This window comes from Anser anser (assembly GCF_964211835.1).
Source record: "Anser anser genome assembly, chromosome: 1".
NCBI classification, from domain to species: Eukaryota; Metazoa; Chordata; class Aves; order Anseriformes; family Anatidae; genus Anser; species Anser anser.
Genome location: NC_139720.1, coordinates 102,292,334 through 102,320,137, shown reverse-complemented (window position 1 = coordinate 102,320,137; position 27,804 = coordinate 102,292,334). Strand labels below are relative to the sequence as shown.

At 48.9% G+C, this 27,804-nt stretch overlaps 3 protein-coding genes across 4 annotated transcripts; 2 read left to right on the top strand and 1 right to left on the bottom strand.

Moving 5' to 3' along the window:
• Window positions 1–150: 150 nt before the first annotated feature.
• LOC310881668 (solute carrier family 25 member 36-like) lies at window positions 151–8,753 on the top strand. The gene is made up of 7 exons (XM_083799180.1): window positions 151–305; window positions 4,754–4,930; window positions 5,355–5,432; window positions 5,743–5,843; window positions 6,418–6,484; window positions 6,692–6,975; window positions 7,075–8,753. The coding sequence occupies exons 1-7, from the start codon at window positions 175–177 to the stop codon at window positions 7,272–7,274; spliced, it is 1,038 nt and encodes a 345-aa protein (XP_083655306.1). The 5' UTR covers window positions 151–174; the 3' UTR covers window positions 7,275–8,753.
• On the bottom strand, window positions 8,555–25,755 carry CLSTN3 (calsyntenin 3). The gene is made up of 18 exons (XM_083798976.1): window positions 25,528–25,755; window positions 22,599–22,721; window positions 21,443–21,638; window positions 20,741–20,949; window positions 20,280–20,429; window positions 19,460–19,645; window positions 18,710–18,979; window positions 18,336–18,448; window positions 18,094–18,256; window positions 16,846–16,902; window positions 15,920–16,077; window positions 15,589–15,737; window positions 14,909–15,135; window positions 13,467–13,637; window positions 12,735–12,880; window positions 12,465–12,600; window positions 9,366–9,583; window positions 8,555–9,291 (listed from the first exon to the last, which is right to left on the bottom strand). Exons 1-18 carry the CDS (start codon window positions 25,610–25,612, stop codon window positions 9,121–9,123), a joined length of 2,928 nt encoding a protein of 975 aa, XP_083655102.1. The 5' UTR covers window positions 25,613–25,755; the 3' UTR covers window positions 8,555–9,120.
• Window positions 25,611–27,779, top strand: RBP5 (retinol binding protein 5; the record flags this gene model as incomplete). Of its 2 annotated transcripts, none has more annotated exons than XM_083799237.1 (4): window positions 25,611–25,832; window positions 26,593–26,796; window positions 27,301–27,402; window positions 27,654–27,779. In XM_083799237.1, 4 exons carry the CDS (start codon window positions 25,611–25,613, stop codon window positions 27,705–27,707), a joined length of 582 nt encoding a protein of 193 aa, XP_083655363.1. In that variant the 3' UTR covers window positions 27,708–27,779. The 2 variants fall into 2 exon arrangements, with proteins under 2 accessions (XP_083655363.1, XP_083655364.1); XM_083799238.1 differs by lacking the exon at window positions 25,611–25,832 and adding an exon at window positions 26,127–26,346 and having other exon boundaries at window positions 26,618–26,796.
• Window positions 27,780–27,804: the final 25 nt, after the last annotated feature.

Genomic DNA, 27,804 nt, shown 5'->3' with positions numbered 1-27,804 from the left:
AACACCTCCAGGGATGGGGCTTCCACAGCTTCTCTGGGCAGCCTGTGCCAGTGCCTCACCACCCTCATAATAAAGAATTTCTTCCTTGTATCTGCTTTTGCCCCCCCCCGGTCCCCGTGCTGCCGGCACCGCCACCCGGCCCGCCCGGGCACCTCCTCCGGCGCCGGGCAGCCAATGCCGGGCGGAGGGCGGGCAGGCCAGGCCGCCACCCGCGGGGAGCCTGCGGCGAGGGGCTGTGGCCGTGCCCGCAGAGTGCCGGCCATGCAGCAGCAGCACAGCACCCTGCTCCACCTGGTCGCCGGAGGGTGAGTGTCCCTGCCGGCCTCCGCCCAGCACACGCGGCCCAGGGCCGGGCCGGGCCGGGCCGGGCCGCGGCGCGGAGCGGAGCCCGAGGCTGCCCCGGGCCTTTGCGGGTCCGCTGCTCTGCGCCTCCGCCCCGGCTGCGGCTCTGCCCCTTCTTCTGGCTGTGTTTGTGCGGTCTGGGGAGAAGGGGAGCCTCCTGGTGAAGTCACGGGGGCCTCAGCTGGGTTTTCCGTGAGTGGAGGGGGAGGGAGGCAGGGCGTTGAATGGGGGGTTAGGATGTGCAGCAGGACGGCCTCGGTGGAGCATCATGGTCTGTGGGAGGACAGCCAACCCTTAGCGGCTGCTCGTCGTAGATTTCCTGCATATCTTCTCTGGTTTTTAAATAGTTCCACTGGGTCTGGTGAGTCAGGAGTTTGGAGCGTGAATCCTGGCAGTGCCTCGGAATTCACAGTGTGCCCTTGAGCAAGGCCCTTCGCCCTCACTTCAACCCTCCTCTCTTTAAGAACCATTTGCCATTTAAATCACGAAACAGTAAAGTGTTTAAAGTTCGTGATGTCCTAAAACAGAAGATGTAACGGACCTCCAGACTTGTTGAGTAACTGCTGAATTCCCTTGTCCAGGCAAGCATCTAACCCGTTTTCCAATTCCACCAACCTGTTGGAGTCTGCATGACAGTAAGGTCCCTAATACAGCCTGTACAATAAAGCATATAATTTAGTTGCACTTGATTAGTAAATTTCCAGTTTTCTGCAGGTAATGCAACTGTGCAATGTCAGTCTTTGCTTCTGTGTACTTGCCACATCTATTGCCAGTGTTATTTTGTATACACTATTCTCTTTTGTTAATTTCTTCTTTGAATTAGATAGTCACAGCATCTAGAAGGCTAAGCCTTTTTCTTATACATTTCTTCATCTTCCTTAGCTTTCTTCTTAACCTTTTTTTCATCCTCACTTTCCACTTTGGTTCTTGAAAAACTAAGAGAGTTCAGCTAGCAACTGAACATTTGCTAGTGGGAACTTTATCAGTCTGTATCTTGTCCCAGCCAATTGAGCAGTAATCTTTGAATTACAATTAGTTAAAACCCAAGAGATAAATAAGTTCAGGTTATTGCTGCAGTGCATAGTTAGTGATACTGTTTCATCTAATTAAGCAGATCTCATTAATGAAGGGACAGTTGTTCATTTTATCTTTTAGGGACTATCAAATGAAACTTGAGGCGTTAATTCAAAACTAGTGCAAGAACATAGCTTTTAACAGTGTTCAGTTAAACTGGGGGACTCCTGGCCACAGGGTATGAGAAGGCAAAAGCTTTTTATGTGTCCAGAAAGCATTTAGACTGATGAATAAAAAAGAATGTCTTGAAGGCTATCAAATGCAATGCAACACTTTTGGCTGAGGAAATTTCTGAGCTGAAAAATGCAGAGAGCTGGGAGAATATTCTGGAGAAGAATATTTCTTCTCGTACACTTCTGTGGCCATCGTTATTACCCTGTGTCTTAGACAGAATCCTGGTTTAGATGGAAATTTGCCTGACATAATATTGCAGTTCTTAAATGAAGATCTTCAAGTCATCAGCATTCTTGCCAAAGTAAGGACTGAGATATGAATTACCAGTTAACCTTGTCACACCTGTGCATGTTCTCGCAACCTTTTCAGATCATTAAAAAATGTTAATGGTGGGTTTTTATATTTCTCTGTACTAATCCTCTTTTTCTGCCACCTCAAGCTTCACAGTGAACTTTGCAAACTTTGAAATGTGAAAGCAAGATGTAGAAGCAAGTACTCTTTTCTGAGGTTAAATTACATTCTTTCTTCCTTTAGCCCTTTTTGGCACTCACTGCTTTGTTCTGGGAGTATGTGTTGTACTGGTTGTCCACTGCTATTCTCCATCATATTTTGCAGGAATTGCCTCTGTCGCTTTTTTCTGGAATAGTGATTTCAGGGTTTTGTCTTTGTTAAAACAATCTGTTTATGCAGGGCCTAATGACCCTTGGTCACTGCTGAGTTCCGTGTGTTTTTTCATTGCTTGCCATTAATTGCAGCTTTGCTTGTTATTTGCCACTGTGACAGTCACTGTCACCCATGGATTTTGTCATGTTAAATGTCACCTCCTGGTTTTTGGTGGAAAAAAATGAAAATTATTAGATCTAGTCTAGAAGCGATTAGATTCTTGCAGGTCCACTGCTCCACTGACAAATGGTTTAGGAGTGGGGGGGAAGAGTGAGACTGATTCTCTCTTTTTTTTTTCTTTTTATTAAAAGTTCATGTTAAGGCATTATAGTTAGGATTTCTTCTAGTTTTGAACAACCGATACACCTTTTTTCCTTATCTTTGTTTAGTCAGAGTTCTTGGCTCCTCAAAAAATGCTCTAGTCTTGCCATTTAGCCATACTGGCTCAGAAAGAACCTTTTACCTCAGACTCTTACTGCTGATTAAGTGACCACCATGCGAAGGAATAACTTCTTTTTTTTTTTTTTAGCTCTTACTATTGTTTTTTAGATTCTTCTCTATTAGCTATACATGTCAGTAGCTTGAAGAACTTGAACTCAGGAAACTTTTATATGTACTTGGGGCACGGGTTCAAATTCATATCCTGACCATGCTCAGGTAGGGGCTTCCTGAAGAAATTAAACATTATAAGAACATTGCATAAAATTGTACCTCCTTACGTATCATTGAACAAATCTTTAGGGTACCATGCAACTGCTTCTCTAAATGTGGTCCTGTCATAGCGTTTGTCCAGCATTTAGGTGAGAAGTTGAAACTGTTCTATTTACAGCATTTATTTAAACTTCTTATTCTCTCACCACTGTACTCAGTCCTTTCCTGAGCTGGAAACTGCACTTTTGATCAAGAAAAAACAGACCTGTAAGTCTGGAGTTTCTACTGATTTGCCTGATACAAACTATGGTAAAGAATAGAACTGTCGGAACCTTGAATGAGTATGGTCTACGTGGGAAAAATCAACATGGCTTTTGTAAATCATGACTCCTGGATCATTAAATAGGCTGTCTTGGTTTGCTTGATCATCCAGAGAACATGAGCCATGATGCTTACTGCTTCATGTTGTCTTCTGAGTCCAAGTTCAGTTCTTTGGTCATGTTCTACCTGATTCCTGCCACTTGCATCTGCTGGGAAAAGTTGCTCCTCATCAGCTGTTCTGCAAGTTATCACCATTGCAGACAGGGTAGGTCTGCAAAGGGCTTGGCAAAGCAGCACGAGTGTAATGGAGTGGCATAACTAGTTGCTGGCATTGTGAAATGTGTAACTTGTCTTTAGACCAATTCATCAGCTAGATCTTTAACTCTTGGAATTCATTACAATAGGTATCCAGGCCTCTTTTTTTCTTTTTTCTTCTTTTTTTTTCCTCTAACCTGCAGGCAGCAATAAATGAAGCCCCGGGAGTAAAAGCTATAAAAGCAATGTAAATATAGTCTTAGCTGCATAGACTGTTTCAGAATAATTCTTCAGAACTCTAGCCATTTGCTGACCTATGTCTTCATATGCAGTTCTCTTGACATACATGATTCTTCCCTGACACTGTGTAGTTCTTTAGTTGGCTTTTCTTTCTCTGGAGCAAAGTGAGGGATTTTTTATCCTTTGTCTCTTATGAAACAAAGTGAGTTTGGCTGTAGCAGATAGGAGCACCTGTTTGTCAAGCCTCTGTCTGGCTATAGCTTTCAAGTCATGGCTGTTCCATACAAATTCATCTCAAAAAAGTCTTTCAGGTACCGAGCAGCCTGTAGCTCTCAGTTACAGGATCTGAATGGGCAAAAGCTGAGAATAGAACATATCAGTACTCTGGTTCTGATTTGTCTCTGTGTGGCAGAAAGGGGAAAAGGGGCTACGTGTCCTTTCAGTGTTACTGATTTATGGTTCATAAATTCCAAAAATAGCTTCTGTCTGGTGAAGGTCAGGGTCTTCTTTCATTAAGCAACTTGGGCTGTGGGTGAGCGTGGCTGCTGGCAGAAAGTACAGATCCTGTTTATACGGCCTTGAAAACGTGGGGCTGAATGAATTACGTGTTGAAACACACAGGCAGGCTGAGGGGTGGGAGAGTTTTGTGCTACCCCTGTCTGAGCCAATGCTGCTTTTACGGGGTGTGAGGCACGGTGCCTGGAGATGTCAGCTGAAAGCATTGCAGGGAGACTGGGCAGCAGAACTGTTTGCTCTGGGAAATTCTGAATGCAAAGTTCAGCAACTTTGAGCTGAATCCCTATGAACTTGGGACTGTTTGTCTCAAATACTGGTTTCAGAGTGAGGCTGCCAGGAGATGTCCCAAGAGAAGCCATTATTGCATTAATCAATATCAGAGCAAGAGGTCGTGTGACGCAGGCTGGGGGACCTACCCTCCTCCTCTCCTAGAGGGGAGAGGCAGTGGAAGAGTAGGGTCAGAATTATTGCCCTGTTCCTGCACAGGGTCATCTTTACCTATGCTGTTATGCCCTAGATGTGGTGGCACGGCTGGAGCCATCCTGACCTGTCCTCTGGAAGTGGTGAAGACACGTCTCCAGTCATCCCAACTGACTCTGCGGCCTCTGTGCCTCTCTGAGATTCAGCTGCCAGGGATGAGTGTGAGGTTGATGAACCCCACGCCACCATCCCCTGGAGTGCTCAAATTGCTCAGGTGAGTAGGGTAGGGCAGGGTGTCTGTTAGCAACAGGGAAGTGAAGGTTTGGCCATCAGGTGGAGAGATTAAAGTAGCATCTGGGTTGAAGCTCTGGAAACTGCAAGTGCAGTGATGTTTCATCAGAGCACAGGTACAGCTACTCCTCACAGCGGATCCATGCTTTGAACCCTGAGTCTGCAAGGCAGCTTTGGGGACTGTGCGAAGCTTCACAGCTAGTAGTTTGATCAGACTCGGTGTGATGATGTCAATAAAAATACGAATAAATTACTGAAGGAAAGAAAAGTGGCTTAAGAGAAAATGAGAGTAGAGCACCTCACACTGGAGGTGAGGAGGGGATGCTGCAAGTACTGAAGAAAGGAAGAGGAACCAAGAGAGCCTCCAGCTTTGTTCTGCTGACTCTTCTGTTCATTTCCTTCTATAGGACCATCCTTGAGAAGGAAGGCATGCGATCACTGTTCAGAGGTCTGGGTCCAAACCTTGTTGGGGTTGCTCCTTCCCGGTAAGTACTGCTCCCTGAGGATTGCCTATTCTGAACACATTGTAAAGGGCCTTCATGAAAGCTATTGCTCCACATTCTGAAAGCAGTCAGGGCCCTATGCCCACTGCCAGAGGCCCCCATCATACAAGCTTTTTTGGGACCTTCTGATGATAGCTGCAGGATGACTGCTGTGCGCTGAGTATAGGTGGTATCTGATGCGACATTAGACAAACTTGTGCTGAGAATAAAATTTGGACTGAGGCCCCACAGCAGTGCTGTCCCTGCTCCTTGTAGATGAGCTATAATCTCTTTTGTATTTATTTCCAACCAGGGCTATATATTTTGCTGCCTATTCTGGTGTTAAGGAGAAGCTCAATACTGTCCTCGTACCAGAGTCCAAGAAAGTACACATGCTATCAGCAGCCTGCGCAGGTGAGCCTCTTCTGTCTCAAATCAAAGCCAAGGGGTCCTTCTGCTGCATGCTGAAGCTTTGTCCTTCTACATCTGGAGCAGTAAGCTCCTTGTGCAAAGTGTTTTCTCACTCTTCATTTTTCTTAGGATTATTTCTTAAGGTTTCTCCATTCTTTCCTGGTTCTAGTCTTTTCCCCTCCAGCTGCGATCAGGAAAAGACCTCCATTCAGGAGTCCAGGTGGGAAAGGCAGTGTGTAATGTGGACCCCTCACAAAATCATGTCTCTTGATATCTTTCAATTCTCTAACAAAATCTTCCATTCTTGCAAGTTTAGCCTATTGTTTCTTGTCACCTGTAGCAGGGTCATGTAGAAGGCAGAGTTGGCAATTACTACCAAACAAAGGCTAGAATGAGGGAGGAGGAAAATCAGCCTACCCTAAATGTCTCCTCTCCCACAGGAGCTCAAGGTCACTCTCAAATTGCAAACTACTGCCGTTTTCCAAGCAAAATTCAGAGAGCTGATAGATGAGCAACTCCTCACAAACTGCCAGTGTGATCCTGGTGCTCACTGCTGTGTTCCTCTTCTGTTCTCTAGGCATTACCTCTTCCACACTCACCAACCCTATCTGGTTGGTGAAAACCAGGATGCAGCTGGAAGCCAGGTAAGGCAGGCAAACAGTACAGAGCCATTCCATGTCGAACCGTGACTGTTTTGGGGGTGGGATTGGGAAGGGGTCTGTGACAGATAATCAGAACAAGAGTCTTCAGGGCGTGCCAGAGAAGAGTCTCACAGTTGTGTTCAGAAGAGCATTTTTGGTCAGTGAAGTGATATGCTATTTTAACCCTCCCTCCTCTCTTTGCCTATACAGAATGAAGGGGGAGCTGAGCAGTAATGCCCTCCAGTGTGCCATGCATGTGTACCACACTGAAGGTCTTCGTGGATTTTACCGTGGAATCACTGCCTCTTATGCTGGAGTGTCAGAGACCATCATACACTTTGTCATATATGAAGCACTGAAACAGCAACTGAGAAATGGCCATCATTCCCTTTCCACTCCACTCACACTTTCACCAAACAGCCGTGACTTCTTTGGACTAATGGGAGCTGCTACTGTCTCCAAAACATGTGCCTCATGCATTGCTTATCCGCATGGTGAGTGTGTCTGCACTCCTTGCTTTTGTTCCCCCTGATGGGAGATGCTGTGCCTGTAGGATCAATCTGCTAATATCACTTTCCTTTTTGTCTCTCCAGAGGTAATTCGGACACGGTTGCGAGAAGAAGGGTCACGGTATCATTCCTTTATACAGACTCTGCAGCTTGTAGTCCGTGAAGAGGGACCCTTGGCTTTATACCGAGGGCTCCTGGCCCACTTGATCCGACAGATCCCCAACACAGCTATCATGATGGCTACCTATGAGCTCATTGTACGTTTGGCCTCTTCCACCTTGTAAGCACACTGTAGCACCTGAGTGAGCTGCTGGAGAGATACAGGGACCTCATAGTTCTAAGACATGGTCTTTTCCCATGCTCCAAGAGGTGCTGCTTTTCATCACATACCAGGGCTGAGTCAGGCATAGCATTGTCAGGACATAAGACTATTTTATACAAAGTTTTCAGCTCCAATATGTACAATGTCACCTTTGTTCTTTCTGGAGACTTGAATTCTACCAGTGCCTCAAGATGTCAGGGCACTGGTTTGACAGTGCCTGCTCTTAGCTTCCTGTATGAAACAAGGACATGAAATTTCCTGGAAAGGAGATAAAGGAGAAAGCATGTTTATATCTTAGCTTCAGCATCTTCATGCCGTCTGGACCCATTAACAACCAAACATGGTTGTGAAGACAGGCTAGGGCTGAGACATCTGAGAGAGTTGGAGCAAGCAGAGATCTTGTGCTGAGACCTTTCACGTCCTTAGAGGGGCTGTTCCACTCTTATCTGCTGTGCTGTCCTTCTGCCCTTGGGGATGCCTCAACTTTGACCACCAACAAATGTCCTGTTGCAGAACCTTCCTTTGGGTCCTAAACGTGTTACAGCCATTACCCAAACCAGTGTCAGGCAGCTGACAGCCTCTTTTCTTCCTGCTGGGTCTGAAGAGTTGGACCAAGTAGATGAAGGGAAGAAATACAACCTGCTATGAAGCACTACCCTAATAACTTACGCTGCTGGCCTCATAGCCATGCCTTGACCATATCTGTTCTTTTTGCTTTCCCTCTTTTCCTAAGTAGCAGGAGGAGGCACAACTTCTTCCCTCAGAACTTTTGGGGCTGTTCTGTTACAAGCTGAAGTCCCTGTCGTGAAATACACTCTATGCTGGTAGAGAAAGTGGATCATGTAAAAAGGTGGATGAAGCTGAGTATTTGGCCTGTTTCTGTTGATACATGGAAGGAGCCTTATTGTTTTTTCTGTAATCAAGGTTTTGCTGCATGTGTGAACATTTGCCTGTGACAGGCTGGGATGCCTTCTGTTCCTCTGTGGTTTCATAGCCGTGTGTGCTGGGTAAGGCTACACTGTCTTTACAGAGAGAGTATTTTGACTCAAAAAGGTGAGGGGGAGGGATGCGGAGATATTACAATTGTTCCAACACATACACTTAAAAATACAACACATCTCTAAGGTAAGGCAGTAATTTTGATAAATAATATGGTCTGGACAATCTCCAGTCTTACATTAATGACTACACAGACTGCTTATTTCCCGGCTTATAGTGGAAAAACTGCAGAAACCCCGAACCTTTTATTTGAAATCCATTTATTTTAAAATCCACTTTGCTTCCTCATCCTTCTTACCATCATTCATTTAGTTTAGGAGTATTGACAATTTTACAAAGCGACACAAGCTGCAGTGTTCTGGTGGTTTTTTTTTTTGTTTTTGTTTTTGATTTTTTTTTTGCATGAAACGAGAATAAACCTCAAACGACAACATTGGAAAAATATACAATATATATATATATAGTATCTGGGGAGGGGTTGTGAGAGAGCCCACTCTGAGCCTTATGGCTGGCTTCTCCTTCCAATTTTCCATTCTTTCCGAGCCCCTCCTTCCTCATCAGAGTTTGAACTGTGCCACTCTCATGTGCAAGTGCCCAAATATGTGTCTCAGGAGAGCCAAATGTGGGGTCAGTAATGTGGGGAATGTCCACAAGGAGAATGGCAGAAGATGAAGGAACACGGGAGGCAGAAATGACACATGAGGGAGGAGAACATGTACAAGGTGGGGGAAGGAACAAGTTAAAGTAAGACACCTCCTCCTTCCAGCCATATGTTTTTAGGGATCCATTGGATGGGTGTTTTAAAGCTCCTAATAGAGGTGAGAGCTGTCACTTTTGCCAATGATGTGTCGGTCATCCACGTCATTGCTGTCTGGGGAGTCAGGTGTCTCCGAGTCAGTGCTGTCATCATCTTCCTCCATGTCCTTATTAGCTCTTCCCTCACTGTTTTCTGCTGCCCTCTCCTGGCAGCTCTGGTAGGACTGTGGAGATGAGATGTCGTAAGGGGAAGGATCTGGCAACCCAGGAGGCCCAAGCCTCTGTGATTGCTCCTTACCTCCATGGGGTTGACTATGATGGTGAGGGCTGAGTCGTCCCAGAACATGTCACTATCTTTGCTGCCAGTGCTTGTGTGTCCCCCTGCAGCAGCCCCCGGGACCTCTTGCCCCATTCCCCTCCGGTGCAGGGAGTGGATGCGCAGGATGCCCAGGATCACCATGAGTGCCAGGAAGCCCACGCACACCACAATGATGATAGTGGCTGCGCTGGGGACCACTTTGGAGAAAGAAAAGATGTGGTTACAGTCTCTCACATAAACGTGTTTCCAACCTGACCAATGCCTAACCTGCAGGAACTAGAGTTGCTGGACTGAATATGGGGTTTTGGTCTAAGCAAGAACATGTCCTGACTTTTGTGCTCCCCTGGGCACAGGCAGTTCCTGCCTTTGGCTGCTATATCCTTACTCAATGTTTCCCAGGATGCTTAGGTCCAGGCGCTTTCTCATGTCAGCTTGCCTGTAGACTCTGCATAGCTTCATCTACATAAGTTACCAGAATATGTCATATAGTAGTCATTTGTCATTGTATCTGCCCATTGGGAGAGAGAGGTTTTCACTAGAGAGAGTCTCTAAGGAGGACAATTTTCATAGTGTGATACCGTGTAAGCAGTAGAGAAAGAAGGAACCCAGAAGTGTGCTTTGCACATGGGGCAGAATACTATTCTAATTTAGTACCACAGTCAAAGCCTAGCTTCTCCACAAGAGAAAATTTGAAATTCATCTAAGAGCCTTAGACCAGCTCTCTCCTCTTTGTTCTAAGCCTGTAGGTCTAGCCTTCACTCCCTAGATAACCCCATTTCCTGGAAAACATGCCCAGGCCCTCCATGGATTTGTTTTGGGGAGCTGTATATAGCAGGGACAACTTTTCCTACTGCTTCTGCTGAGATCAAGCAGAGCTGGGGAAGGGCGCAGCAAGGGGTGATTTTTCAGCACTCTCACAGCACATGCTGTCCCAGCAATGGTTCAGGTCCAGCTGCAGGGCTGGATCAGCTTTGGGTAAGAGGCTGCACGAAACTGCAGTAAAAGCTAGAAACAAAGGTGCTATCCATATTCTCTAAAACAGGGGGCCAAAACCAGCGAAGGGTCCTCTTCAACAGTCCTAGAGCTTTTCAGAAGAGCCAATTTGAATCATAGAATCATTAAGGTTGGAAAAGACCTCCCAGATCATCTGGTCCAACCATCCCCCTACCACCATTATCACCCACTAAACCATGTCCCTAAGTACCAGGTCCAACCTTTCCTTAAACACCCTCAAGGACAGTGACTCTACCGCCTCCCTGGGCAACCTGTTCCAATGCCTGACTGCTCTTTCTGAGAAGAAATGTCTCCTAATTTCCAACTTAAACCTCCTGTGGCACAACTTGAGGCCATTCCCTCTAGTCCTATCACTAGTTACCTGTGAGAAGAGGCCAACCCCCCAGCTCCCCACACCTTCCTTTCAGGTAGTTGTAGAGAGCAATAAGGTCTCCCCTGAGCCTCCACTTCTCCAGACTAAACAACCCCAGCTCCCTCAGCCGCTCCTCACAGGACTTGTGTTCCAGGCCCTGCACCAGCTTCGTAGCCCTTCTCTGGACACAGTCCAGGGCCTCGATGTCCTTCTTGTACTGAGGGGCCCAAAACTGAACACAGTACTCAAGGTACAGCCTCACCAGAGCTGAGTACAAGGGGATGATCACCTCCCTGGTCCTGCTGGCCACACTATTCCTGATACAGGCCAGGATGCCATTGGCCTTCTTGGCTATCTGGGCACACTGCCGGCTCATGTTCAGGCGAGCATCAGCCAACACCTCCAGGTCCTTTTCCTCTGCACAGCTTTCCAGACACTCTGCCCCAAGCCTGTAGCACTGCATGGGGTTGCTGTGACCAAAGTGCAGGACTCAGCACTTAGCCATGTTGAACCTCATCCCATTGGCCTCTGCCCATCAACCCATCCTGTACAGGTCCCTCTGCAGGGCCTTCCTATCCTCCAGCAGATTGACACTTCCCTCCAACTTGGTGTTGTCTGCAAACTTACTGAGGGTGCACTCAATTCCCTCATCCAGATCATCAATAAAGATATTAAAGAGGATGGGCCCCTATACTGAGCCCTGGGGGACACCCCTGGTGACCAGTCACCAGCTGGTTTTCATTCCGTTCACCACCACTCTCTGGGCCCAGCCATCCAGCCAGTTTTTAACCCAGCAGAGTGTACCTGTCCAAGCCATGGGCTGCCAGCTTCTCCAGGAGGATACTGTGGGAGACCGTGTCAAAGGCCTTGCTGAAGTCCAGGTAGACTACGTCAACAGCCTTTCCCTCATCCACCAGGCGGGTCACCCGGTCATAGAAGGAGATGAGGTTGGTCAGGCAGGACTTGCCTTTCATGAACCCATGCTGGCTGGGTTTGATCCCCTGGTTGTCTTGTGTATGTTGTGTGATTGCATTCAAGATGAATTCTGTTCCATCCTGACCGAGGTCAGGCTGACAGGCCTGTAGTTCCCCTGATTCTCCTTACAACCCTTCTTATAGATGGGCGTCAAAACATGATAGACTCCTTTCATGCTTGTGGCACAGAGTTGTCAGGACAAGCCAACAAATCTTATCTCTAGCCTAGCTTTCAGGCATCTCTCTCCTCTGTTTTGGGGGCAAGAAACATTGTCTTGTCTTTTTAGTGCTATCTCCTGTATTTTTCTGCATTTGTTGATCACCACCTGGTCCCGTCTCTCTTTAGAGCAGTGGCAGTCTTGATTGTCATTTGTCTCCTGCTGTTGAAACTTCCTTTTGAAACTACATTATCCAGCCCCACACAGCACTTTTGCAAGATGCATGAATGAAATAGTACGAGCTTACAGTTGCTCTTTTTAGACAAGTAGTAGGTTTCAGACTGCTTCTGCATCAAGAAAGCAACACACCAGAGAAGAATTATTGCACCAAGCTCTAAAACACAATTTGACAAAGACTGCAGTCCATTTGCTAATGAAGAGTGGGACAAGACAGTATAATAAGAACTCAGTAAGATGGGTAAAGGGAGTCTGCAAGCAATGCCCTGCTGTAAGTTCTAACAGGATATCACAAAATCAACATCTTGATCTAAAGGAATAAAACCAAAAGTGTGTTACATACTAGGGTTGTTATGGGTGCTTGCCAAGCTGTGGCCAGATAGCTCTGGGGGTAAATGATGGCCTCGATGTATGAACTGCTGAGAACTCAGAATATGGTTAGGATGAGCAGCTCGGTTCATGTTGTGGAGGACATTCATCTGCAGAAAGACCAGAGTGAGAGAGATTCAGTCCTGTGTTCATTGTGATAGTGTCTACACTGGGTGCATTCCTGTCCACAGTGATCTCCCCATGCATGTACAAACATGTATACGTGCATGTATTGATCTTGTACCTCAACAGTAAACTCATTGCTGGAGTAGCGTCCATTCATCTCAGTGCAGGACAGGTGAAACTTCCTCTCATAAAGAGCAGCACCATGGTTGATGTGGTATGAGACCTGGCGTAGAATTTCCTCATAAACTGCAATGCTCTCCACCCCTAAGACCAAGAAGAAATAATTGTTGTAGAGTCAGGAAGCTCCTTCTTCAAAGTCATCTGGTTTAATACCCCTGTAGCAACTAGGAGCTACAGAGGAATCCAAGGCTAGGTTAATGGGAAGTGACCAGAGCTGGAGCTGTCTGCAAATGATCTGATGAAATCCCAGCTTGCACTGCTAAAACACACTTAAAGGAAGAAAGGATCAAGAACAACCACCCTGTTAAATTCTGCACAGTACATAAGCATTGCACCGGTCCACAACCTCTGGGATGTGCTGTCCCCAAGTCATTTCACACAAAATACTACTGGCATCTAAGAAAACCAGCCCCCAAGGGCAATGGGACTAAGTCAGGAGGAGTGATACAAGCCTGAATCACAGCTCAGATACCATATCCTAGCACTGTGTGCTGGAGGAGTCACCTCCTAAGGGAAATAGCCCAGGACTTCAAAAGCCAGGAGTTCAGCAAATGGTTATATCTCAGTCTCACAAAGTACACCAACACATTGCCTTAAGTTCTTCTCCCTGTGATGCCTAACAGACAATGAAAGAGGCATAAATACACATCTGTGGCCAAAGAGGACATACCTGTGATGGTGAGGTAAGCAGAGGTGTTAACAAGCTCCAGGCCCCGCTGCTGCAGCACTGCCCCATCCAGGAGCAAATACTCCCTCTCTGGGTCCAAGTCATCTCCTACCAATGAGATCTCACAGCCATCCAAGTTGTGCACAATCTCATCTGACATTCGTGTGTCTGTCACTGAAATGCAAAGGGGAAGAAGATGGCCAGAAAGCCAGTCAGCCAGGAATGAAAGCAGGAATGGTACCCACTTAGACATACTCACATCGTAAGTAATAACTTCTCTTTCTCTGGCTAGCACTTATCTTGAGTAAAATCACTGTCAGTCTAATTACTTGCTGGAAGAGTCCCCCTGGTTCTAATGACATTATTTATGTACATGACTAAGTCACTCATATTTTGGAACAACATACTATTATGGGTCTGGTTCATGGTAACATATCTTGGCTGTAATGACTGTTGGCAATGGCAAACTGAAAATCAGGAATTTTCACACATTCACAGACCCTGAGTGCTTTTGAAAGCTTTCCATTCTCACAACTGCTGGTAACCAAGTTTGAGATCTTATCTTATTTAAAATGGCAACCACTTTCAAAGACTAATCGCTTTCAGCAGGGCAAAGACCAACTTTCTCTAAGAAGCTCAAGCTGCTGAACAGAAAGTTATGAGCAAAAAAATCCTATTAGCAAAAGAGATGCAACAGAAGTGAAAGGATATGTGGAGCATAGAGTGCAGAGAAGTAATCTGAGGGTGATGGAGGGAGCTGAGGGAAAAGATACTTTAGGGTGTGAGGAAACTGACAGGGGAATTCAAAGGAACAAATGATGCAGGAAGAAATCACAAAATCACAGAACATCCTGGGTTGGAAGAGACCCACAAGGATCATCAAGTCCAACTCCTGACTCCACAGAGGGCAACCTAAGAGTTAAACCATGTATCTACAAGCATTCTCCAAACATTTCTTTAACGCTGACAGACTTGGGGCCATGAGCACTTCCTTCAGGAGCCTGTTACAGTGCCTGACCACCCTCTCAGTGAAGAGCCTTTTCCTAATATCTAATCAGAACTTCCCCTGATATAGCTTTGGGAAGGGGCAAGAAATAAGGGAAATGGGAGAAGACTGAGGAAGAGCAGGAGTGGACAAAGTAACAGGCAAGACATCCAGTGCTGGATTCAGTAAAGGGAAATGTAGGTAAAATGTAAAACAGATTAGCATGGGAAAGATGGAGGAGAGAGTGAGGCAAGGAACTGTTTGGGTGGAAAAAGTACAGGGAGGAGCAGAAAGGATTAAGAACCAATTAGCCTACATATTAAAACACAGTGTGCCTTGCTTCTGTATTTATAAACTCTCTCCTGTTTTGGGTGCAACCAGGGGTTCTACTTCCTCTGCAGAACAGCAACACTTGCAGGTTTTTCCACTTTTTCTCTGACTCTCCCCGTACTCCACTCACCAGTACCATGCCAGTTCTCATCCTTCCTGGCCTCCACCTGGTGAGAAATAGAGCAGGTGATCTGGAGGTTGGGGAAAAGGGGGACCCCATCAGGAGCCTCAAAGTCTGATGCAGTATGAGCAAAGTGGGCAGTGCCACTCAACAGGATCTGGGGGGCATCAGGCTGTAGCACCACGACATAACCTTCCACATCAGGAATGGAAACACAGGACTCTTCACTGAAACACCTGAAGGAGAGAAGCAGAAAGCATCAGTTGGCCCAGCTTTCCACCAACACTGCAATAGAGCATCTTCTGCCCATTACTGTCAGTGAAGGCAATATCTTTTTTCTGGTAGTCTTCCTAGAGATTCCCTGTGGCCTGCTGTGCAAGACAGAGAGGTCTGGTAGGAATCACTGCCTTCCGGGTGACTTGGTCATATCTGCACACCACAGAGAAAATTAAAACCAGCCCACATGCCTGAAACACTATCAGCAAACGCAGAAGTTCTGCTAACTGCATGGACCCTAGGACCCCAGTATTAAAGTAACCAAATGGATACTTTAATAATTGATTTCAGAAAGACTTGTCCATTTCACGAGCATCACTTAGAATTTAAATACAAGGTGAGGTTTAATTTTAGTCAAAAGAGATGTAATCCTCTTGCTGAACCTAACCAGGGATGCTGCTTTGTCCACTCACTTGACAGCAGTGGTGAGTCTGAGTGGCCGGACTCCAGGGGTAGCAAAGCGCAGTGAATTCATGTAAGCCACATGCTGGATTGCATGGTTGAAGGTTTCCACGTCATCACCCTCCAAGGTGAGCAAGGACTGAGAGGGGTTCACATGAACCTAGAAGCGGACAAGAAGAAAATACTTAGTATTCCTTAGCAAATGCCAAGAACCCAGGCTACGAGAGACACAAAGGAGAAGGGTGGGGAGCTGTCCGAGGTGGGGGAGCAGGCAAAGTCCTGGGAAGCAAGGCCAGGGAGGAGAGTGGAGGAGACCCATGCAAGTTGGGCAGATGGGCATACCTTCATCCCTTTGCCCAGACTGTCGAAGTCACTGTAATCAAGCCCCTCACGGCAGGCATACAGGCATTCAATAACCTCCCGGCTCTCCAAGCTACCAGGGCGCACAGTGAAGCCAGCCAAGTAACCATGGAAGTAGTGGTGTATCAACAGAGGATCTCCTGAGGGAAACATGGGACGTGGAGGGCGTGAGAGACATGGTGAGGAAGAGAACAAAGACAACAGAAATGTGAGGGACACACAGTTGTCTCCCTTACGAGAGACAGAGAGAGACAGATGACTGCATGGGACATGGAAGAGCAAAGACAACAAAAGCCACAGTGTGAGGGACACAAAGATGTTAAGGGAGGTAGGAGAGAACAGAGGGGTGCACAGAACATAGAAATGAAAAAGACAGTAAAAAGACAGACAATACTGAAGTAAGTAGATGACAATTTTTGGAATCCCGGGTAGGGAAAAGACCAACAGAAAGACCAGGGCAGTGACAGGTAGGTAGCATAGAGAAGTTTCTGCTAAACCACTGAATGCCAGATGGAAACAATTTCTTGTCCCCTTCTCATTCTGCTTCCTGTGAGGGCTTTCAAAAGAAACTGTATGTTCCACAGATAGTTAGGGATGAGGTGACATCTCCTGATGTCTCCAATGGCTATTGTGTTCTTCAGAGACCAACTTTAATGACCAGGCATGAGGACACTTTCTTCACATGAAAAGCGTACTCCATTTCTCAAAGCAGGCTGTAGTCCTACCAGCATTTTCATGCTCTACAGGTATCAAGGACCAATCTGCCAAATAATAAGGGTTTTCTTCCCAAATCAGCAGGAGGTGGTAGGACAGGATCAAGGAGCTGTACAAGGAAGGCACCATGCAAGAAGTGATATAGTCATGCATGGTGAAGAGGGGAAGAGAACCACCTTCTTTCTTTTCCCTACCTTGTACAGTATCAGTGGAATTCTCATTTCCCTTGATTTTCTCTTTGTTTTTCTCCTCTGTAAAAGGAGAACATTCAGACAAGCAATTATACATTGGAAGAGGATAGTTACAGGGTCAGGCATGTTTCTATACAATTATCCATATCAGCCAGTGCAAAAGAACAGCTCTGGACTCACATACCAAGCAGTGCACCCTTCAACCCTAGAGACAGCACAACACAGATGAAAGAGGGCCATGTCCCCCTCATAAAGGGATGTTGAGGCTGTAACTAATACAAGAGGAAAATACAGGGCTTTTTTCCTCCTTTCCCAGCAGTATCTATTCTAGGAATTAAGTGACTCCCATTTATGGAACATGGTCCTTGATGTGTTCTCAACAAGCCATGTTCTCAGCTCTCCTTTGAAATTCAGATGGTTTCAGAAGGGTGTCCCAAGCTGATTAATATTTGTTGGATGCAAAAGGCCAGTAGAAAGCACAGAGCTGTGGGAAGATCCCTGTGCAGGGAGAAGCAGGACTACATTAAATGTTTGACCTTACTAGCAATTTCTGCTGGAATGAAGTCAAGCAGCAGGCATATTCCTTTAGTTTTCATAGAACAGAATCATAGAATCATTAAGGCTGGAAAAGACCTCCAAGATCATCTAGTCCAACCATCTCCTACCACCAATATTACCCACAAAACCATGTCCCTAGGTTTTGTTCAGCTCCAGTCTTACAGGAAAACTGAAAGACCTCAGACTTATATCTCCACAGAACTGGTTTTAATCTGGTAGTGTCTAATCTACGTTCCTAACCTTATTTTTCTTTTCCAACCCAACTTCTGCACAGACTGCTTTGTGGCTTCTCCATAAAGAAATTCAAGACACACAAATCACCATCAATACAACTAACAGCATAAATAATGACCTCTGCTCTCTGGTGAAAAACTTTGATAGAAAGGCCAACACCTGAATGAGGTACAGACTTTTAACTCTCCCCTGCATGAAAGCTAGTTAACTGTCATCACATGTTCTGCTGCTGCTGTCCACAAAGCTGCCATTGACGCTTGAGTTATTACTACCATGGCCTGCTGGTTTGGTCCATAAGGAGGGAAGGAACCACACTGGCTTTGGTGACAAGGAGACAAGATGGCTGCAATGTGGCTTGCATCATTTAGTATTGGACACCATTTTTCACCTCTTCTGGCTCTCCCTTCACTCCCATGTTTCCCACATGGAAACAGCATGGCTCAGGGAGTGGGCACTCACCAGTCCAGCAGGCTCCGATCATGAGTGAGGGCTCCTGCCGAGGAGGATGAATGAGGCCATTGTCATGGATGAGGGCAGGGTCATAAGAGACGCCGTCCACATAGAGTGTGACAGTAGGGAACTCAAGATTGAGGGCATAATGGTGCCATTCATCATCACAGACCTATGGCATACAGCAGAAGAAGGAATCAGCAAGGGGAAGGAGGAGAAAGAACACTGAGAAGACGTAAACATTTTCTCACCTGCTCAAGCTTCCATAGGAACTTCACAGGCCTTGCACTCTCCAGCAATGGCCAGTAGAGGAATGCAATTCGGCAGCCATGCACAGCCAGAGAGTAATGTGAGTAGCCATCCTCTGCCAGGGGACAAGCAAAGGGCATTACATACAATACTTCAAAGCCAGAGCCCAGAAACACACACTAGCCTGCATGATTGGCACTCAGCACTGTGTGTTCACAGTGGGCTTGACTGCTCCCAGAAAATGTGGGGGCTGAAGAAGCTATGTTCCTAAGGAGGGACCCCTTCCCAGGCCCTGCTCTGGAACACAGGGATTTCCACCTGCATGGACAATGCCTTCTAACAGATCAGCATCACCTCCCCAGGAAAAGTGTCTCACCGCTCTGCACTGTACTGCAGATCACCGTCTCCTCTTCCCGCCTGCCTTTGCTGGGCACTACAGCATGTTTCATCCATACAGACAGGGTGAAGTGGTCACTCAGCCCCTCATGGGCATGCAGCCCATTCATCACAGGCACCTGGGCAGCCTGGCTGCCATTGAACCAGTAGATGAGGCTGCTGTCTTGGCTGTAGTGCACTGAGAGCCGTGCAGTCCAGTTCGCCGTGGGGCTAGGCACAGGCAGCAAGTCAATCTCTCCTGAGGCAGCACCTACCAAGAAGGGAAGGAGTCAGCAGTCAGGAGCACAGGAGTCTGAGAAGCCTGGGATCTAGAGCACAGAAGAAGAGGGTGGCAGAGGGCTCATTGCAATGTCCTAGAGCACAGGGAGAGGAAGAGTGGCCTATAGGCCTTCTCCTATCTGGAGGAGGATGGTGACTTTTCAATCTGTGCCAATGGATATATCTCATAGACTCTGCATAATGAGACAATGCACAGAAACCTCTGGCTTCCCAGAAAAGAAAGTACAGGGAGCCCCTTAAAAATACAAGCAGGGTGCCCACAAGGTGCTTGTGCTCAAGACAGCATGTGAGCTAGGTGTCCTCACAGCCCTGCTGACTACAGCAGATATGGAGGAGTGTGTCTCAGCAGCTCTGCTGCGTGAGGTGCAAAGGTATCACCGTGAATCCCTTCAGGGAAATGGGCAGGGTGCTTTGCTGCCATTCCCCTTTGCTCAGGAAAGACTCAATTCACCACAGAGTTTGCGTAGTGACTTCTCGGAGTAGTTATCCCGGTCACAGCCCTTAGCCACATGGTTGGTCTGCAGCTCCACCGTGGCCTGGATGTTCCACAGGGGCTCATCGCAGGTCTCCAGGTGAATGCTGGGGAAGAGTGCGAGGTTGCCTGCACCCGGTGTGTACTCAATCCTCTTGTTCCAGCCTAATGAAGAAGAGTGACAGAGAAGAGACGGGTTAGGTCCTGCCAAGGACCCAGGGCCAGAACGCTTGGCACACACAAATGGCGTCTATGCACCAGCCCATAAACAGAGAGATTTTTGGCCCCTTCTGCACTGAAAATCAACTTTATGCAGCTGGCATCAGTGCAAGGGAAGATTTCCTGGAAGCACAGAAAGTCCAAATTCTCATCTTCTACAGCTGGTGCCAGTGTAGCATCAATCCCTGGATTTTCAATCTCTCATCAGGCAGAGTAGACATTTAGCTGTGTTGATTTCCCCTTAATTCCTTTGACTTAGCTGACCCTGTAGACAAACAGCACCTCTGAAAAAGCCAAAGATCCTCAAGATAAAGCAGCCTCAAATGCAATCTACACTAAATTCTGTCTATGAGACTTATCAAATACATAGTAGTTCACAGTAATCTAAGAAATGTTTTTCCCATGTTCAACTGCCTCCCAGTAACTTTGCAGTACCTTGGATGGGACTGGTGGTTTGGTGCCAGAATTTAACTATATATGTGTATACAGATTTATATGTGTATACACAAACATTTTCAATCAGTAGGACTGAGTAGTTCAGCATAAAGGCAAGACAAAACTGTGTCTGGAGGTCTCATACCCTGCCAGCTGGGTTTACAGGTGGGTTTCACCTGGATTTCCACTTCAGCATCATCAGAAGCCCGCTTCTTTCCACAGTCATAGGCTGTTACTGTGAACCTGTAGAGACGATCTCCACTGTACTGCAGCTTCTCCGTGTTCTCAATGTTCCCTGGATAGCAACACAAAGAAATCAAGGAAGAAGAAAGTCTCTTCAAACATGTTACTTCTAGAAATCGCTCTATTTTTGATCAACTACAGAAACAACCAAAGGAAGGCAGAGTTCCCCCACAGTGCCACTGTGCTATATGCTATAGCATCCCACAAAATGGCTGCTGAGTCTCTGCATGAGAAGAGAGAGATGAGCAGTACTAGAGGAATCACAGTTCACGTACCACAGTTCTGCCAGCAGATGGGACTGGAAGAGAAAGAGCAGAGGAGAAAAGGGAGAGTCATGTGCTCGTGGCAGGTTCAGATTCTTACCATCATTGTCAATCAGAAAGGGAATATTGGGGGTCAGGATCTCGTAGTAGCAGATCTGGCTGTACTGCGGCGAGCAGTCTCCATCAATGGCTTCCACACGCAAGATGCGGTCATACAGCTTTCCCTCAGTCACTGCGACACGATACAACTTTTCCACAAAGACAGGAGCAAACTCATTCACATCATTTACTCGAACGTGCACCGTGGCCCTGATGCAGAGAAACATCAGTAAGAACTTACTGGCTGATTAGGAGCCATACATCACCCAAATTTCAGATTACATCACTCTCATAAAATGTACCAGTCTGACTTCCAGATGTCAAAGGCAAGGACAAGGAAAAAGACATGGGTTTCAACACAGCAATGTTGGTACATAGGAGCTTGTACAATGATTTCCCATCCAAGAGAAAGAGTAAAAGGACTGATAATGTCATCTGGACCTTCTGCCTGTATTCAGTAATGTAAGGCACCACTCAGACACAACTGTCAAGCAGTCCTTGTTTCTGGCATATTTACTCGTGTGACTCAGCCAGTGCACAGGACCATCACATTTTTGTTTGGTCTTATTCACATGTTGAGTTACAGCATCATGGCTAGAAAAAAAAAATCCTGGCTAAAGGAAGGGCCCCCACAGCATTATCTGTTTGCATTTATGTGACAGATCACATTTTGTAACATGCAGTAACGACTGCATGGACTTACTTGTGTGATTTCTTGGTATTGGCTCCATCAGGTCCCTCTCCACAGTCATAGGCCTGGATGGTGAATGTGTGCTCTTTATGTGCTTCACAATCCACTGGTTCCTTGGCCCGGATCAGCCCCTCACCTGTAGCTTTGTCAAGGATCACAGCTTCAAAAGGCACCCCTGCCCCATGGATCCTGAAGCCACAGATTTCACCTGGCACCCACAGGTGGAGAGGAAGGGGAGAAGAAAGAGGACTGAGGAGAGCACGACATGCCCCCTTGCTCCCCACTTCCATATTTTCTTCCTTTCTAACTTACACTCTCCTTTCTCCTTCATTATCATCTCCTTGCAGTGCAGTTGTTGGTTTCCTAGGAGTTCCTCCTACCAGCTCTTACAGACATCCATGATGTAGATTGCCCTCTACTGGAGACTGCACCCCCAGCAAGTTCTCTTGCCCAGCATCAAGAAAAGCTAGAGGCTACAAGGCTTAAGCTAGGTGTATGAGGGCTATACTGTCAAAGTACTAAGAGAGCACCTTAGTTCATCTCTCCATCCCTCAAGGAGGCAAAACAGGCCACATATTTCAGACAGACATCCAAAGCATGAAAATCCATGATGCCTCATCTATCTATTACAGGACGTGCACAGTATCTCAGGGAATTACAAATAAGGTCACCTAAATCCTAGAGTTCAGCTCACAGGGGCCCCTTTTTCTCTCCCAAAGCTGAGGGGGCTTGCATGAGGAAGCTCCAGGCATGGAGCAAACGCTAGGAATAAAAAACCTTGTAAAAGCATTGAAGCATTAGCTGTACTTTCAGGGATTCGTGCTTCCTGTGAGGGATGTGGAACTGCCAGCAAATTGTGCCCTACCAGCTTCCTCCAGCCCTCACAGACACAGAGCTGTGCATGTGATCTTTGGAAATAGCAGAACTGCGTCAAAAAGTAGCTGGCTCCACCCTCAGTTCCCCTCCCTAAGGGAAACAGCCCACAGGATCCTAAATCAAGCTGTGCCCAAATTGGCTCCAGACTTCACTGGGGACCTCCTCCGAAATGAGGTTTGGAGGTGATCGTTTCCTAAACAGAATCCAGCACGGGGATGAATGTGACCCTGCCTCTGTCTCTTTGGAGGTCTCTCCCTGCCTCCCACCCTTCCCAAAGCTGTCGCCCACCTACCTGCATAGCGCAGTGGAGCATCTTTGTCCAGTGCAAATAGCGGTGGGTTGAGCAGGACTGTGTTATCATTCTCCATGATGATGCCCTGATATTCAGCTTCGATCCAGGGTTTGTGCTTATTTGCTGAGACGAATTTGGGGTAAGGGATGGAGCAGAGGAAAGCATTAGCCAAAAATGACAGATTCAGTAGAAAAAGAGCAGCATATCATCCAGTGGCAGGTAGCGACCACCCCTCCCCACCTTCTTCTCTGGAAATAAAGAAAGCTAAAGTCGGCTGGGAAGAAACAGCTATTTTTCTTTAGCTCTGTTCTACCTCACTCTTGGGGACCTCACCCGAAACAACGTGCTCCTTCTGGCCTTGTCATTACCCTCTTGTTAGAAGCACGTAGAGAGGCATTTGGGTGCCCAGGAAAGCTGGAGCGATTAAAAAAATGAAAGCAACAGACACGAGTAGTCTGATTCTGGAGCAAGATCCAAATGCTAAATCCTTTAGCTCACTGAAGCCATAATTAAGGGATCCAGGAGACACCTTCCCTTGGGGTGTCCCCAGGGGATAAGTCTTGCACGCAGCCGTTACCACCTATGCCTTCCACCCTCTGGACTAAGGCCAAGGATCTAGACACGTGTATCCAGGTACACTTTCAGACAGCCACCCTACACGTATAATAATCTGCTGAGTCCCTTGCTCCTTCCTTCCCCACTCCATGGTGAGCACCATATTCCTTTGGCCCCTCCTTGCTGATCCTGTTGGCTGGAGCCCAGCCAGGCTTGGCATGGAGGCAGCCGCCAGCAGGAGGCTCTGAAAAATGTCACAGGCCCAGAAATAGCAAATTAATCTTTATCACAGAGGCTCCAGGGCAGGGAAAGGGAGAAATAAAGGGGGGTGGGGGGGAGGGAGAGGAGAAAAAATCGTTATAAATTAAAAACCCCTCCCCCATGCCCGCTCCCTGCCAAATGGGCCTCAGAGATTATATTACATGTCCTAGTTACAACCCCCATTTCCAGATAATCCCCCACTCTCCCACCCCCTGGAGACCAAGATTTATTACAACCAAGCAATACTCTGAGCACAGCATGGCTGGTGGGGAGTAGGATACTGAGCCCTTCCCCTCAAGGGCACTACTTCCAATACGTGGATTCATTCTCTGCAGCACACGTACTGCCATGGCGTTTGTGTTGACTCGAAAGGGACAGCACCCCCTACAATCGATCACTCCTGCCCGTCAGGCGCAAGACGTGTTGCTGGAGCTGGGTGATGGGCCAACAGGCAGGACTGCGGGTCAGAGCGGGGATGCACCGGCAGGGCAGAGCAGGTGGACACAGCTCGGCGTGGAAGCGAAGAGTGTGGGTTGGCATTTCTCTGTCCCCGTATTGATTAAGATTATAGAGCATTGCGTAGGAAACCCAGAGAAACATCCATCCTGCTCAGTATGCAGGAGCAATCCTTCCTGTGCGCGAGTGCCCACGTCTCACGCCACCCCTCCGCTGCCCCCGCCAGATTCCACTCTGTGTCAGTCCCAGTCCGTGCACCACAGCACCGAGGTGGGAGTCGATAGCCACAAATGCCAAATATGCCCTGTTGCTGGGGTAACAAGCTGGTGGTAGAGACAGAAACCCTTTGCTGCATCCACCTGCAACTTGGGAATCACCACTCTGATTTCTTGGTATACGAGTTCTTGGGGATTAGAAATACATTTGGGGAATATTTTTGGATACAGACTCCCACCAGTTTCAAGAAAGCTCCTCTAAAACCGAAATCATTTGCCAAAGGTGGGTGCATATTTCAGCGTGTGAATTCACAAAGGTGAGAGAAAATACAGAGCATAAGGGGCCTTGCCTTGCAACTGGGTCCCTTGGAGCCAGAGCAGCACAAAAAAAATGCCCCTGCCAGCATCAGCGTACACAGAGCCCTGTGTTGCACCCTCTGTCTGTAGCTCTGTCCAAAGCACGTTAAAATGTCACATTCCCTGATGACCCTTGTGTGTTTCAGATTCCCCCACCCCATCCGATTATTGTCTCACTGACTCCCCTAGAATGAATTTCTCGTGCCTGTGTCTACAGCCACAGATCTAGTAACCTACATCCTTCTCCATCACCCTACATGTTCACAGAACATCTGCATTCAGAACGTTAGAGCTGTAGCATTTGGTTTTGGTCTTTTTTATTATTATTATTTTATTTAGCACTTAAGATACTGCCTTATATAAGCAACCTGCACAGTTAACACGTAACCGTGGAATAATTCCTATTGACAGATTCTAGATGCATGAACTAGAATCAGAAAATGGAGATAGAGGATGTGTTTCTGAGACAAGAGGGATCTGTGGAGATGCAACACATCCCCTCTCTGCATGTTAAGGAAGGAAAGCTAAACCCACACGGCAAGAACTGAAACAAAAGCAAGGCAAGCGGGTGGAAATGGGGAAAACGAGAAGGGAATGCTAAAAGGAGAAAGAATATAGAAAAAGAAAAAAAAAAAACAGGTGGTAAGAGCCAGATGGAGAAAGTAGAGGGAGGGGACGGGGTGAGGGCGCTTGAAAGGGCAAAGAAAGCCCGAGAGGCTGGGGACCCTCGGAGCCCCCCTGGCAAAATGTGACAGATGACAGCGGGGAGCTGCACGGCAACCGCAGATGGATGGATGGACAGATGGACAGACGGACGGATAGATGGATGGATGGATGGATGGATGGGTGGATGGAGGGAGGGAGGGAGGGATGGATGGATGGATGGAGGGAGGGATGGATGGACGGACAGATGGGTGGGTGGGTGGTTGGATGGATGGATGGATGGATGGACGGACGGACGGACGGACGGACGGACGGCGCTGCCAGGTGCCGCTCTGCCCGCCGCGGGGGGCGGCCGGGGGGGTCCCTCCGGAGCTCCGCAGCCCCTGCCCCGCCGCCGTCCGTGCCCGCGGCGCTCCGCTCACCTTTGTTGGCGGCGCCGGCGGGCAGCGCGGCGCAGAGGCAGAGGAGAGGCAGGAGGACGGCTGCGCGGGGCCGCGGCTCGCCCATGGCGGAGGCGGCGGCGGCGGCGGCGGGTCGCAGCCCGCCCGCGGTGCTGGACAGCGGGGGCCCGGCGCGGCCTGGGCACGCCCTGAGCTGCCGGCACCCGGCCCCGCTCCGCTCCGCTCCGCTCCGACCGGTGCCGCCCGGCCCCGCCCCGCCACTGCAGCGTGACGTCACGGGCGCGGCGGCGAGCGCGGGGGGGGCGGCGGCCGGTGCGCGGGGCCAGGTGCGGCGGGGGCGCGCCTCTACCCCGGGGGCGCGCGGGGGGGGGGGGAGGGGGGGGGCGAGGCTCGACGGGGCGCACCCGCCGCACGTCCGCACCGGCACCGGCACCGGACCCGGCACCGGCACCGGACCCGGAACCGGCACCGGGACCCGGAGCCGCCAGGCTGCCGCCCCGACGGGCTGGGTGTCCCCGGGAGGAGCGAGGCACCGCGGCGGCCGCCCCGTCGCTGTGCGGAGGAGATGTCCCGCTGCTCTCCCCCGCCCCCCGGCCGGGCGGAGGTGCGGGAAGCGGGGGCAGTCCCGGCCTTTTCCGCGCCTCCCGGCGCGGGGACTTTTACCGCGGCGAGGGGCCCGGCGGCTCGCCCCGTCCCCGCTCCGTGCCGGCCCCGGGCCCCGCTCCGCTCTCCGCTCCTAGCCGCCGGCCCCGTCCCTCCGCCCCGGGATGCCGCCCAACCTTACCGGCTATTACCGCTTCGTCTCCCAGGAGAATATGGACAATTACCTCCGCGCACTAGGTAACTCCGTCCTCCTTCATCGCTTTCACTCCCCTCAGTCCCCAAAAACGTCAGCCCGCGGGATCTGGGAAGGGGGGGAAGGGATCTGGGTAACCCCAAATCTTTGGTCCTTCTGTCTGCCACCGTCACTTTTTGCGCTGCGGTGGGAGGGGGAGAGGAGGTACCCCCAGAGCTGGGGCTCCCTGGCTAAAGAGTGAAGGAGCTCTGCGGGGCTGCAGCTGGCCGAGGGGCCTGGGCAGCCCACAGATCTCCCCTCCATCTCGCCCTCCAGATATCAATGTGGTCCTGCGAAAAGTGGTTTGCCTCCTGAAGCCCGATAAGGAGATCATCCACACGGGAGATCACATGGTCATCCGCACGATCACCTCCCTTCGGGACTACGTTATGGATTTTGACCTGGGAGTCCAGTTTGAGGAAGACCTGGGGCCCGTGGATGGACGCAAGTGCCAGGTGAGAAGCTCACACGGGGCTGGATGAAGGCGGACGGGGGTGTGCTGGAACCTCAGGGGCTTGTCCAGCTTTTGGTTCACAAACAAGGTGAGAGCCCGCGTCAGAGCTGGCCTGCCCCGGCAGGTCCGGGACTCACTGGTTCTATGAGTAAATCACAGCAAAGGGGATGAGCACTGTACATAAGTACAGAGCCAGTACTTATGGATCCAGAGGGTACTAGTCTCTTGGGATAAAGACAGAAATGGCCTGCCTGTCAGCGCTCAGTTGCACATGGGAGGCAGAGGGCCATCCATTCCCCACAAAGAGTCAGTCCTAAGGACCACCAGAGTGCCAAACTACTGCCATCAGTCCTAAGGAGCTACCAAAAAGACACCAGATCCGGGACTGCGTTTGAAAACATGTCTGACGGGAACAGGCGATGTCATCGCTGGTAATCTGTATTGTCGGGACCTGCTTTTGTTGGGACCGTGCCTTCCTCCTTTTTTTTTTTTTTTTTTTTTGCAGACAACCGTGTCCTGGGAGGGCGATCAGCTGGTGTGCGAGCAGCTAGGAGAGAAGAGGAACCGAGGCTGGAGGCACTGGCTGGAAGGGGACCGGCTGCATCTGGTGAGGAGGCAGCGGCGGTGGGGGCACACCGTGCAGGTGCTGGGGGCGCTGGGCGAAGCCTGCGCAGCCTCCTTCCAGCTCCTCTCGGGCGCCAGCAGCGGCTCCTCGGGAGCAATGACCACCTCCCATAAACATCCGCCTGCGGGGTTCAAAAGTTGACGGCCGTGCCCCTTCCCAGCCCGCGGGGTGACCCGACGGGGGGGCGGGCAGGGCCGCAGCCTGAGCTCCGTCTCCTCCTTCCCCCCCGCCAGCGCATGACGGCCGAGGACGAAGTCTGCGTTCAGGTCTTCCAGAAGGTGAAGTGAAGAGGATGCCCGGGCCGGACCTTCGCTCTCGAGTGCGAATTAAAGCAGCAAAACACGGCGGGAGCCAGCCGAGCCATGCGTGGCGACCTCCTTCCTT